Source organism: Lissotriton helveticus, chromosome 4_1, assembly GCF_964261635.1.
Source record: "Lissotriton helveticus chromosome 4_1, aLisHel1.1, whole genome shotgun sequence".
In the NCBI taxonomy this organism is placed as follows: Eukaryota; Metazoa; Chordata; class Amphibia; order Caudata; family Salamandridae; genus Lissotriton; species Lissotriton helveticus.
The window spans coordinates 16017851-16032365 of NC_136063.1; the positions used below are offsets into that span (position 1 = coordinate 16017851).

Below are 14515 nucleotides of genomic sequence, written 5' to 3' on the forward strand. Positions count from 1 at the left end.
CATGTACGTCATGAAGGGGGATCCTGGGGAAGTATTTCCTTTTTATACACTCTCCTTAAAACGTCGACTGAAGCTCACATACTGGGACATTGTGGACTTTGGGAAAAGATTTTAGGAATCACAGGCAATAAAGTACAATGGAATGAATTGATGAGTAATATACCTAGGTTCAAACATTAGGCTTAAGAGAAGCTCAGTTTAAAGTTCATGATCAGACCCTACTGAAATGAGATTCTGGACCAAATGAAAGATATTTTAAGGCATCTCTTGACCCAGATGCCTGAATTTGTTTTGTTTTGTTGCGATTGCAAGATCCCTCTCTGAAACATCAAACAATGATATCACTGGTGGCCTGTACATGACTGCCTTATTTTCTTTTTCTTTGGATTTACATGTTTTTATAAGAAAAGGATGTTTAGAGAGAAGGGGATGGTTTTCCTGTCTCCTCTTCCTTTGCATTGAACAATAGGACAGTGTGGTTCATTGGGCACTTCATGGCTTATTTATGCAGTAACCATGTCTTTCTCTTTGTATGTTGTAGGGAATAATACACACAATATGAGAAAAAAATATAAATCAAAAATGCTAAACATTCATGGCCTTTCACAAGGATCTGGGTTTAATCCATCATTCTTTTGCTCACCACACCACCCCAGTGTTGACCCAGCCATATTCAAATCAGTCTTGCACCTGTTCCTTATGGGAACAGTCCAGCCCGAACTGCCGAGCCAGGTCCGCCCTGGACCGGAAACAAGCATCCTGGGACCGGTTTCAGGTCATCACCCTTCAGCAGCGGGCTAGCTTGAATTCAGTGGTGTAGTGAGCATGGGAACCACGTCTGGGCATACCCTTCCCACTCAGGTGGACATTTGCAAAAGAAACAATTGATGGGCGGAGTGCTGGATAATGCAAACATTCAACCCCAGTCAATAGGATCTGGGGTTAATCCATCGCTCTTTTGCTCACCACCCCAGTTTGGACCAAGCCATATGCAAATCAGTCTTGACCCTGTTCCTTATTGGAAAAGTCCAACCCGAACTGCCAAGCCAGGTCCTTCCTGGGCCTGAAACATGCATCCTAGGACTCAGACTATTCCAAGCATTGGCTATTTTACCTCAAATCTTTCAAATCTTTAAAAAATAATATCTTATTGAAGTGTTGTCATTTTGCTATCGTGTTTATCACATTTACTCTATTTTACTAATTTGGTTTGGGATTTTATTATTTGATGTTTAGACTTTATTACTCTCTAAGTTCTGCATATTTACTTTACACATTCCCTGGGTTAAGCTTTGTCAGGCTGATCTCAGGTTACATTACTGATTTTGCGAGCTCACTCTGACAAGAGTTGTAATTATTCCTAGAGTGAGCATTTGCCCATCTCAAATAATAATCACATTTTTCACAGAAGGTATTTGCAGTACATCATTAATGCTGTCCCCTCCTTTCCACAGAGAGGCTCACTGGTGTCGTACTGAGATGTTTCCTTTCTGCAGAGCACTCTGTGCTGTTCCAGCACAGAACACTGTACTGTTCCTGCACAGAACACTCTACTGTTCAAGCACACCGTACTGTTCCTGCACAGCACTCTGTACTGTTCCTGTACATCACTATGTATTGTGCCTGCACAGCACTATACTCTGTTCTAGCACTCTGTACTGTTCCTGCAGAACACTATGTTCTGTTCCTGCTAAGCACTCTGTCTACTGCTGCTGTTCAGCACTCTGTACTGTTCATAAACTCTGTACTGTTTTTTTGTGCAACACTCTGTGCTGATCACGCACAGGACTCTGTACTGTTCCTGCACAACACTCTGTATATTGTTCCTGCACAGCACTCTGTACTGTTCCTGCACAACATTCCATCATGTTCCTGATTTGCACTCTGTACTGTTCCAAACACTCTGTAATGTTCCTTCAAAGGAATGTGTACTGTTCCTACACAACACATTGTTCTGTTCCAGCAAAGCCTAAAGAACATCAAATAATGTCCCCACCTTACTTAAACAAGGGCAATTGCTCCATAATATTGAAAAATTGACCCACAGAACAGCTCAACTAATTTTTTATTTATTTATTTGTCATTATTAAATATTTTATCATTTTCTTTAAAAAGAGTCAGATGAAACACATAGATAAATTAATTCATCAAAGTGCACACAATATATCACATTGCATTATAATATTATAAACTTTGCACAAATATTCATAAAACGCAAAAAAATACCAAAAAATCCAGCCCCAAATTAACAATATTCAAAAATAGACATACACACTATGTATCCAACAAACAAAAAGCAAATACATATAGCTCATAGAATAAATCCAAAACACATTCAATTACAGAAAAGTGAAAAACATCGGACATTACAAAGAACAAGAATTCACAATTCACAAATATACCATACAAAAACACAAACAGAAGAAAAGCGCTGACGCGCATTTTGGAAAGTACCAAAAGGCATAAAAAATTCCTTTGTCAGGGCGCACATTTCATACTTTAATCAATATTCGTGACCCATGGGTGGTCATCAAACAATATAGGTGTAAAATACAGTGTGCACGGCAGGGCTGAAGAAACTATCTGTGGGAGAAGAATATACAAGGAATAAAAAAGTTAAAAGCAGAACTAATCAAGGTCACAGATTAAGGTTGAGCATGACATTAACAAGGTTCACAAAAAAGTACAAAAACTCAAAATAAAGGATAAGACACAAGATAAAAAGAAAAAGACGCATTATATCAAAAAATATGCATAATGATCCAACCGTACCGTAGACCTCATATCCCAATAAACTGTGTAAAGGACAGGAAAAAAAATATATATATCTCCGTCACCACTATCATAAAATACACACCGTAGAACTCTAGGGGTACAGGTTACTTCCTTATCCTGAAGTCTTGATGGCACAGGATATGCATCCTAAAAGACTGAGATTCCTAAATCAATATAAACAGAAGATAAAGATATCGGTAGGCCTTAATCGTCGCGGAACAATGGAGTACCATGCATCTTGTATTCAATCCCTAAAAAGTAACTAGTATATGGCCCAAATATGTGTCAGATGTATCTCAAGAGAAATCGGCAAAACAGCTGTAGGATGTTGGGCTGTTCTGTGGAAACAAATTACTAATGCAAATAGTACAAGTTGTACATTAGTTGTACAGCAGAGAGGACACAGCTTGACATGCAGTGAAGTTCCTCAACTGCAAAGGAATCCTTCTGAGTATTGTTGAAGAGAGAAGTAATCATGAACGGTGATGAAGCTAGTGTGTCTCCTGGGGTAGCCCCTATTGTAAGAGAAAGGAGACATAGGGGTGGAGGAGGATTGTACAGTATCATTAACAGACAAGAGGTTGCAGGGATGACCTGGAGGACTAGGAGAAGGCTGCAAGAGGAAAAGAAGGAAACAAGATGGAAAAGCAATTGCACAACCACAGATTGACCAGGTGAGCAATGAAAAGCAGGTTTAAGAGTGAAACACCACTTCAGAGGGGAGTGATGGAATGGTCAAGATGAAAGATCTAAAAAATATTAAAACAACCGAAACGTTAAAAGCAAAGTATTCTCAGGTGAGAGTGAACTGAACTTTGATTTAGGACTGATGTATCTGCTGGACCAAACTCATCTTATAACAACAGTCTACTCGCCACACGAGCAATTACGATGGTGCATTCACAGTGTACTTTCACCCTACTACAAAAGAACAACTAACAGTGCTGTAGTACTCATATAAGACAGGAGCGACATCAGCAAAGAGGGCACAGATGCAGATCAATCACCAAGCATATTGAAAAAAACACATACAAGACGTTAATTACTTCTAACAACATTGATTATATAAAGAAAACCTATATTGTCAGCCAATCATGTCTAAGGAGGGTCTTCAGATAGCAACTATAGATGTAAAAACTGTAATTGGTGACATTCTAAAAAAAACAAAAGAAGAAAAAACACAAATCTATCCCCCTAACAAATACTTTTAATGAAACACATTTTGTTCCTGCTTGGTAACCAGAAAGAAATGCTCTCTAGATATTTTAGCAATCTGCATCTCGGATGGAAATGCCTTAGGTTTTCTTCAAATGGTTCACCTATGAAATATATCAGCGCATTAATGAGGTAACTTACAACAACAATAAATGTCACAATGCTGCTAGAAGCCATCATCTGAGAAGAGCTTTTAGGATGTATTTACTCAAGAAGTGTGCATTACATCAGTCTGTTTTGCAGAAGGGCTGTCTCAGGAGCACACCAATCACAGTGAGGGTCATCATTTTTTTTACCTTGTGGGCGGCTCAGGTTGCCTTGACCCCACCCCTTCCGCGGTATAAAAAGCCCTGTCCTCAGCAGTGGATTTGCCACCCAACCTACTCCAGTGCACCATGAGGACTCTCCTAACAGCCGCGATCCTGCTCTGCGTGCTCATTTCTGGAGGTAAGAGGGCTCATTCATTCATCCATTCATTAATGTCCCCCACAGTCGTCCAGGAGCTCCAGAGGGACAAAGTGATGATTCAGTGCTGTCTCAGAAGCTCTTGAGACAGCCAGACAGGTTAGGGCTTCCCTCTCACCCCTTTAGGAACCTTTAATCCTGTACCTCTCATTTATAACCCACTTCAAGTTAATGGCGAGTCCTGCCTTTGGCATCCAAAAGGCTCTTTTCAAATTTAAAGCCCCATCCTTTATATTATGTGAGGGAGAGTCTTTACTCTTGATATGTGCTATGGCTGAGCTGAGGAGAAATGTCGCTAAGCGACATTTCTCCTATTATCAAGCTTCACGCTAACCCTGCTAGAGACAAAAAATAAACAGCGCCAACCACGGTTAACGCTGCTTTTTTACGTCTGCTAATTTTCAGACTTAGCCATATAATCGAAAGGGAGGTGGATTACATGGCTAAATCCACCATGGGCTATCAACAAGGATATCCCTATCCTTGTAGTTTTATCGCTGCATTACCAGCGATAACCTCCCAAAATACCACTTTCGCTGGATTTTTTATCACCTAGGCGGTTAGCTTTGTTAATAACGCGGTAACCAGGCGATATTATCCAGCAATAGCGGGCGTTAAAAAAATTAACGCTAAGCACCCTTAGCATTAATTTTCCCTGTTCCTTGTTAACATGCCCCCTTCCCTGTGCCGAATTAGCACAGAATATTTTAATCCTCGCCGGACCCCAGGCTCAATACTACAAAACATGTTTCTCACTTAAATACACCCCTAAAAGAATTGCCAAATGGGAGACGGGGAGAGGAACCTTTTGCCCCTGGTGTGCCTTATTTCAGGCAGATCTGATTCACATCTTTGCCTCCTGCGATGCCCTTAGTAAACTCAAATTAGAGATTACCAACTTTTCTAAGGAGTCGACTGCGTCCTCTCTCCAACCTTGATAGGACTTGGGGTAGCACAGAACACTCAGGGGAAGCTTGGAGAAGAACTGGTGTTCCTCGGCTTGGCAATCCTCCATTTATGTCTCACATACCCCGGGTTCCAGCAATGTCTCTCTCTTTTATTAGCAAACTATAATCTGGAAAAAGCCAAGAAGGGGACAATGCTCCCGAACAAGGGGGCTAAACATCTGGGCACCATTGACCAGATGGATAGAGAAGAATGGGCCAATTATTAAGTGGATAACAAGCAAGCATCGAAACCAAGGATAAGAGATTGAGGCCAACTCCCTCAGGGGTGGGTAGGGTGGGGTTGGGTGGGTGGGTTTTTGTGAGGGAGAGCTAAACCAGGAAGGGTTAAAAGGGGGGGTAATGCATAATTGTGATTTTCCTTGTGCTTTTTCTTTTCGGCTTCCCTCTGACTATGAGTCTTAATTGTTCTGTATATTATCATTTACATTTCATTCTTAAAAAAAAAAATATATATCTAGAAAATAAGGACTATTTTTCATTTCAGTGAATTGCCTACTTTGTGAGAAGTGTTTCTCTGTGGGCACTGCCACCTGCTCCGGTATTTACAGTCTTTGCCCCGCTGACGTCACTCACTGCGTTCAAGGTCTCGAGAACCATACAATAGGTAAGTGTCAATAGCCAAAGAGTGAGTTTGTGAAATGTAGATGCTGGGGCACCCGTAATGCCGTGCATGGCTCTGCCGCAAGCTCCTGTGTGATCTTCAGCATGCTCTGCTGCTTATCAGTGTCACCCCTGATGGTGATTGGTTAGTATGCACTCTGTGGTTGAAATCTCTCCTTTACTGCCCACAGTTCTCGTATGACCTCATGGTGAGGTATTTACCGCACATGGTACATCTCTCCTATGCCGAGTTTTCAACAAGAAAAGGAGGCATACAATCAGTAGTCCTCAATAAGCCACCATCACTGTGATGGCCGCCATTTCTAATGGGTCTTGAATTGTGACCAACCTCATTAATATTCATGCAAAAGGTCTCCTTGTGACCCATTAGGTATCGCTAATTAAAAAATACATGGTTCATACATTAGGAATCGCGATTACCCAATATCCATTTTGAAAAAAAATACCATTTGGAAAATATTGTTCTTAATGTTCCTGCATCTGGCCCTTAAGAGTCTTTCTTTGCTGCAGTTCCACTACTCCACCACTAAGACGCACACAGCTCTGTCCATGCGGCTCATCACTTCCCAACAGCTGCATCTCTGCCACTCCTCCACCAGGACACACGCAGCTCTGCGAAAGCATCTCATTCCTTCCTTACAGCACCTGCTCTATTCCACCACTGGGACACACAAAGCTCTGTCAATGCATCTCATCCCTTCCTTACAGCACCTGCGCTATTCCACCACTGGGACACACGCAGCCCTGTCAATGCATCTCATCCCTTCCCTATAGCTGCAGCTCTACTGCTCCTCCACCAGGACACCGACAGCTCTATCAGTGCATCTCATCCTTACCTTGCTTCTGCACCTCCGCTGCTCCACCACCAGGACACATACAGCTCTGCCCATGCATCTCATCCCTGTCTAGGAGCTACAGCTCAGTTGCTTCAATACCAGGACATTCACAGCTCTGTCCATGCATCTCATCCCTGCCTAGCAGCTGCAACTCTGCTGCTCCACCACGGGACACACGCAGCTCTGACCCTGCATCTCATCCCTTCCCTACTGCAGCAGCTCTGCTACTCTTCCACTGGGACACACGCAGACATGCCAATACATCTCATCCCTGCTTTGCAGCTCTGCTGCTCCATCACTGGGATACACGCAGCTCTGCTGATGCATATCACTGCAGTGCCCCAACTGGAACACACTGTCCTTGTGCCCAATGACACCAGAATCCTAACTTGCACTGTCCCTATTATTCCAAGGATGGGAAACATGCAGGTCCCCCCTTCCAGAGTCTGGGGCGGGCGTGTTATCAGGTCAATCTAGAGCCGCCTTTCTGTGTCGGCATCTGGGATTGGTCCCAATGCGCATCGATAGATATGCGGAGCAGGGGGCAGCTGGGTAAATGTTGTGTCCAAGATCCCATGTATAGCGAGGTGAAGTCTCTTAGCAACATTTATAAGCAGGAACGATGCTGCTTTAGTGCTTCTGCTAGCTGAGTTTCTACTGTGGACTGTCCTAGGGCCACACAGAAGCAGCATAATCAGTCTGAGCTGTGGAAAGTGAGGAGCTCCTGCACATCTCAAGGACTGATTGCAAAATCCTGGACTTGGAGGCTGTAGACTCTGTGTTGTCAGAGCCTAGACACCAGTGCCTGAAAGAGGCAGAGGATGAACCTGAGAGAGTTCAAAGTGGAAAATATATCCAGGGGTCACAGTTCCATGACCATATCAGAGACTCCCTTGGTTTTGAGCATATAAGCCAGCAAGAAGAGGGATTGTGTTCGCAATATTGTTAATATTTTTAAATGCAGATGAGCTTCCCCACATTCCAATTATCAAAAGCATATTACTGAAAGAATGGGAAGATCCGGATTCATCAACCATTCCTCATTTTCTCAACAAGAGATGCCTCTTCGCAGAATTTGATTTGAAATTTCCTCATACTCCAAAGTTGAATACCATCCTACCTTCTGTGACATCTACCTCAAACCTTGCATCTGAAGAGGCAATACTTTATGGATGTAGCAGATAACAAAGTTGAATCCTTCTTTAAGAGGTCATCTGATGTGTCTCAATTGTGAAAATGAGACTCATCAGAACATGAGAAAATGCATGTGCTGCTTAACCACGCTAGTCCTTCTGAAGTATTTCCAACTCTTGTGATTGTAGTCGAAATGTTGGCAAATATGGAAATGTGTCTAAATTCCTTTCAGATGTCTCTTTTGATAGTCTCTGGGTTTCAAAGGTTCAGCAGAAGCTGCATTTTCAAGGACATCCACTCCTGTAGTTTCATTTCCTCATTTATCTGGTGTTGCTCTTTTTCCTTATCTTGGTGACTGGTTGATGCCTGCTTCCTCTTTCATTAAGGCTTCGGAGGATGTCCAAATGTTTTTGAAGGTCCTTCAAGAACAAGACTTATTGGTGAATTCCCAAAAGACAAAGCTTCATCCATCACAAGAGAACAACTTAATCAGAACCTACTTCAATACCCAACTTGCTTGTGCATTTTACCTCCATAGAGGATTGTTGTTCCTCCGGAATTACTCAAGAACCTCCTTGCTCAGCCGATGTTTACAGCAAGAACATGGCTCAGAGTACACAAAGTGCAAGGACTGATGGCGGCACCAATGGCAGTGGTTCTTTGGGCATGTTTCCACCTCAAACTGGTGATGATTCATGTCCACAATTGTTGATTCCCTGACACATGCAATTGAAAGATGTTGATATATGTCACTCTTTAAATTTTCCAGACCCTACAAAGGGGGCTAGTGTGAGTCTATTTGGAAAGGGAGTATGTTGGGTCCTGATTGTAGCATTCTTTGTAGGATCCTGCTATCAGAATGGAATGGAATGTGGTTGCAGGATATGGTATAAAAGGTGAAGGCAGTTGCTTGCCGGTAACACATCAATAAAAATACAAAATTATGATGGACGGAATTCTGAAATTGTCAAACACTCACCCACAGTCACAGATCTGAGTTAACTCCATTGTTTGTTTTGCTCCCCATCCCACTACAGTTTGGACCCAGGCGTGTGCAGTTCAGTCTTGACTCTGCTCCCCATGAGTACAGTCCAGCCAGGCCAGGTTCATCTAGACCGGAAACAAGCATCCTGGGACTGGTATCTAGGGTGTCACCCTTCATCAGCTAGGCTAATTTAAATCAAGTGTCATAGTGAAGACGGAATCCATGTCTGGACATACCCTTCCCACCCAGGGTGATTATAGAAACACAAGAATATAATAGTTGGAATTTTGAACATTGTCAAACATTCACCCCCAGGCACAGATCCGGGTTAAACCCAGCCATATGCAAATCATTCTTGACACTGCTGCCTGTGACAATAGCACAGACCAAACTGCCAGGCCAGGTCTTCCCTGGACCTGAAACAAGCTTCCTGGAACTGATTTTGGGGTACCACCCTTCATCTGCCAGGATAGCTTGAATCCAATGAACATGATACCACGGTTGGCAGATCTTTCCCACTTAAGTTATCTATAGCAACACAAATAATCCATCCCTGCCAGTAGTACCTAGAACATCAGGAATTACAAAAGTTGGCTGTCCTGTGATCTTTCCAGACTTTTCATATGTGACGAGCTGACCTACAGTCCCATTGTGGCTTTGATCTTCAGGAGCAGGCAGGAGAGGCTAATACCAGCTGGTCAGTTCCTGCCCACAGAACGACAAGAGCAAACAATAGGAAGGCCTGCTTCTTCTCTAGGCGCTGCAACCTCGAGTACAAATCAGGATCCTCCACAGGTATTTCCAGATATGTGCATAGAGCAAGCGAGTTCCCGGTGCCAGTGCTTTCCCTATAAATTGTGATGTGAGGAGATTAGCACCACACTGCAGGCAGCGCAGTCTTGAATTGGGAGCTGACATGTTTCAAAGTCAGTGCACAATGGGCCAATTTGCACCACACGCACTTGAGCGGATGCCGAGCACAATTGTGCGCCATCTTGTATCAGGCATTCTGCTCTATAAGGACGACAGTTTGGAGCTCCATCTTTGATTGGGTGCTCACCGTCATCAAGAGCCATCTTTTATTGGGTTTCCACTTTATACATATGGACATCAGGTGCCACTATTGGGCGTCGAGAGCGCGTGTAGCACCGTTTTGAGGGAGCATTGATACATTAGGTCACTGTGAGCACATCCTTTGGTGATCTGGGCAATCTTCTCGTCACCGCTTAGAAATGGACACAATGACAAAGCTTTGAGGCGACAATTATCTCTTTGGGTGAGTCTTACAAACTTCACTGGAAGTGAGAACTCTACATCACTGGTGGTTTACACACCTAAGATGAACTCTACTACAACAGTGAAGACCTGGGGTTTCTTGTGAGTCACAGATACAAGCAGTGGTGTGGCACCCATTTGCTTACATACTGTTTTGAGTCTTCCCCTGGGAGGACATTTACACTTTTACCATGTGTGGGTAGCAATCTGTTAGGCTAATTTTCTTTGTGCTTTGCCATTGTGGTGTTTGCACATCTAGTAGGAGTATGTGTATTCCAGTTTAACCCTCTTATTGCAAATGTAGTAGTGCCAAACAAGATGCAATTCAGTATAGTTTCTCCCCCTATTTCTTTGTCATCGCCGGGTAATACCCTTGTAGAATGGGAACCCTGGTTTGAAGGATTTGAACATATCTAGAAGCCTTTGAAGGGGAAGTATTGACACAAAAAGAGAAGCTAGCTTTATTGTGCCATTCCTTGGGTACTGAAGGGAGGAAAGTAGAACAACTTTTACCATTACAAATGTGATGGGTGGAGGCGATGCAGTGAGCAAATATGCCTCTGCCATTAGGATGACGGACAGGCGGTTTAGGAAAACATGGAATGTCATAATAGCGAGGCATAAGATTTACATAGGAAAACACTTACCTTGTGTACAGGTTAGAGTTTCTTAAGCGATCTCAGGGTGCTAGCTACAATGTGATCAAAAAAAGTGTGAGGATGAGATGATACAGGATCAATTGGAGGAAAAGAAAAATAATTGGAAAATTCAGGAGAAATTGTTAACTATTGATATTTTACCTTTCGAGAAAGCTGTGGAAATAGCCAGGAGTGAAGAGATAACAGCAGTATACAGGAAACAAATAGCCTTAGAAGCACAAGTGCCTGCTGTGGTGATTAAGAATGTGTTGAAAAAAATTGGGATAAAGGTGAAAGGAAAACAGAAAAGTTTTGTAAGTGATCTTAGTGTGCTATCTGCAACATGTCATTACATGGAAGAAATGGCTTTACAAACACAGGGGCAGGCTGTGGTGACAGCAAATGTGTTGAATAAAGCAGCGAGGAAGGAAAACAGAAAACCATTGAGTGTTACCAATGTGGAGGCAGAATTCCTTTGGGCAATCTCACCTTTTGTCCTGCAGGGGATAAATGTTGCATGAAATGCAACAGAAGGGGGCATTTTGGCAGAGTTTGTGAATCCAAGGTGGCCAGCATTAGAACCCACCCTAAGAAGATTTTCACTATTGAAGTCAATCCCAGTGTTGGGGACTCTGAAGAGGGAAATGTGATGAAGGTGAGGAATGATTCTGAGGAGCTATGTGTGACTGAAGGGAGCATAGGTGTTGCTGGTATATTGAGAGTGGATGTAGGCATAATCAAAAGACAATTTTTGGCAAAACGAAATTTCAAAGGTTCCTATTTCAATGATGGCAGAATACAGTTCACGTTTCACTCTACTTGGTCCAGAGTAAGCCTGGGTGGAGTTAGCGGAGTTCCGGTGCGCTGAACTCTGCAAAGTGACAAAAAAAACTCAGCCACACTAAGCGGAGTTCTAAGAGGGGTAAAGTGCATTAAGGTTATGCCGTTCACAGTGATTTTGAGCACCAGGTGTTTGTCCCATGCTGTAAAATCATCACAAACTGCACCATGTATGTATGTATGTATACTTGTAAAGCGCACTGTTACCTCGTTACGTGGTGTCCTGGCGCTGTATACCGCTGGGGAACCCGTCCTGGCTTTCCCTGTGAGAGGGCACCCCAAGGTGAAGCCAGGCATCCCCGGCGTTGCTGGGGCCGTTGTGGAGATTAAGCAAGCTATTGCCCAGAGTTGCAGAGTGGGACCCATGGTTACTGTAGGCACCTAAGCGAGAATTATCGAGTCCGCGGACATTGACCCAAGACCCTGCCGCGTCGGGAATTGAACCCTGGTCCCGGGCCGACCTCTGCTTCAGGGTCTGCCGCTTCTAACCGGTGAGCCACACTTCTCCACTACGCAACAGGGCGCAGGCTCCTTTCTGCTGCCTGAGAAGATTTCCTACTCGAGTAACAGCTTTCTCAACCCGAACATAAGGTTTCTCAACTCGACTGGTTGCCACCTGCCGCAACCACTCGCATTGAGAAATCCAACTGCCAGCGTGAAAAAATATCACAAATAAGTTTATTTTCCTTGCTCGCCAATTAGACCTTGACGAGCACAAGCAAGGAAAAATCTTGCCAGGAGATGTATTTTCCTTGTCCGCCAACTTGCCATTGATGAGCGCGAACGAGGATGAAAACTAAGCAGAGCAGAGTGTTTGGGAGCTCCGCGTGCTCTGCAGAGTGTGGACAACTCCACATACTTCACGTACATAGTGGCGTTCACCAGTCCATAGTTAGTCCAGAGGAGTGGAAGACATCTAATAATGTCACATTGAGGCACTCTCATGCAAAACCACTTGCCTATGGGGTGAATTGATGGCACTATGAGTTTCAAAGAAAACAGCAAATGTGGCATTATTTAGGTATCTAAAGAACGGTCTTGTCTGCTGGAGTGTTTAGAGCAAAGGAATTTGGGTCTTATTTTTGATCTGAACAGAATATGTTGAATAACGAGTGCATGTCTGTGTGGAAGTATTTCCAGAGGTGTTTAGTGAGAAACAGCTTTTCCTGATGTTTTGTCTGGAATTTTGATGCATGTGTGGTTGTGCATAAACCTAGACATGTAATCCTCACTAAGAGAGAAGAATTGAGACAGGAGTAGGATTGTTTGTGTGAATAGAGTATTATCGAGCCCATCGAGGGTTCGGAATGACTATTTCCTGCAATGCTAATTAGGAAAAGCGATGAGATTCTGAGGAATGAGAGAATATGGGTAGATAGACAATCCCTGCCCAATATCACTGAGATGTTGAGTTCCTTGAGGGGAGCTAGGATTTTTGCGTTAAATTTGTCTTCGGCATATCACCAGAATACATAGTGAGAGTCGCCATTTGACATCCTTTGTTACACGTGGTGGAGCAGATAGATTTCACAATTTGGTTTGGCATCTGCTATTTTCCAGAGAGGTGTTGAGTTGATGATCAAGAGTGTTTCCGACGTAAAGTGTTTTTAGGACTATACTTTGTTCTTTTGAAGAGTTGCATGACAAAACATTGGGAGTAGTTTTGACCATTTTATAAAAGAGAGTGGTTACTCTGAGGGCTAGTAAGTGTAGGTAACCAAAGTAATCAGTGGATTCATCTTGTTAAAGCAATCAGGGAGTTCCCTATACCAGAGACCCAAGATCAATTGCATTTGTTATTTAGAATGCTTTAATTCTATGCATATTTCATCCCCAACTGTAGTGAGAAAAAAAATCTGATGAGGTTTTGTTGACTGAGAACTTACATTTGGAATTTGATTCCATCAAAAAGGAGTTGGTGAATGTGATTCCCCTTAAACAGTTTGAAACACATGAACTGTCAGGTTTGTTGACCAATAACAGTTAGCATGGTTTGGAGGTTGGTTTCTTGCAGGTAAGGAAAGAAAGAGAACTGGGAATAGCTTTTGCTTTGCGTGCCATCTGAGGTTATGAGTCGACCTAGTCTGTAGTAGAACGTGAGATATTGGCTAGCTGGTGGGGCTTGGAACACTTTTGAAAGTACTTGCAAGGAACAGATTATACCTTTTGCATGGTTCATAAACTATTGCTTAGCTAGTTTACAATGAAGGGGGCCAGCCCCGCGCCGCACGGCCACCAGCTGCTGCGTGTGCCCCCTCGCTGTGCCTAGCTGCCTCGCCGCCGGCCTCGCGGCCGCCCTGCTTCTCCCCTTGTGTTTTTTGCTCATCTGTTTTTGCCGTCATTTGTGCTTGTATTTTGTTCAGGTATTTTGTTCTGTGCTAACGTTTCATCCTGCTGTTATCTCAATTGTTTCCCCCCCATCTGTGGCTGTTGTACTGTAAGTGATTGTATTCTCGGTTCCTTCCTCTTTTCCCGCCTTCCTCGCCGCTCTCCCTCCCCGCTTCCCGCCACCGCCATTTGCCCCGCCCCTTTCTCTTCTGTACCCTCCCCGCTCCCGCCTCCCAGCTGCTCCGCCCACCCGCGCACTTCGCCTTATATGGCGACCGTGCGAACGCGCAGCGTTGACGCGCAGCGGGCGCGCCGATTGTGCGCCGAAGGCGCGCCAAAGGTAAGCCCGTCTGCGCCCGTCCGCGCCTGGACCGCGCCCAGTGCCAGGACCCCTGGTCCACGAAGACCTCGACCGACCCGCCTGACGTACTCCGC

General features: G+C 43.8%; 1 protein-coding gene across 2 annotated transcripts in view; it reads left to right on the top strand.

Annotated features, from left to right (window-relative positions):
* LOC144828284 (uncharacterized) overlaps window positions 1–14515 on the top strand; it is a 210623-nt gene that overhangs the window by 159822 nt on the left and 36286 nt on the right. For both annotated transcript variants that reach the window (XM_078686365.1, XM_078686366.1), the window contains one exon: window positions 5908–6027. In XM_078686365.1, the coding sequence (XP_078542491.1) occupies window positions 5908–6027 (120 nt within the window). The remainder of the gene's footprint in view (window positions 1–5907; window positions 6028–14515) is intronic.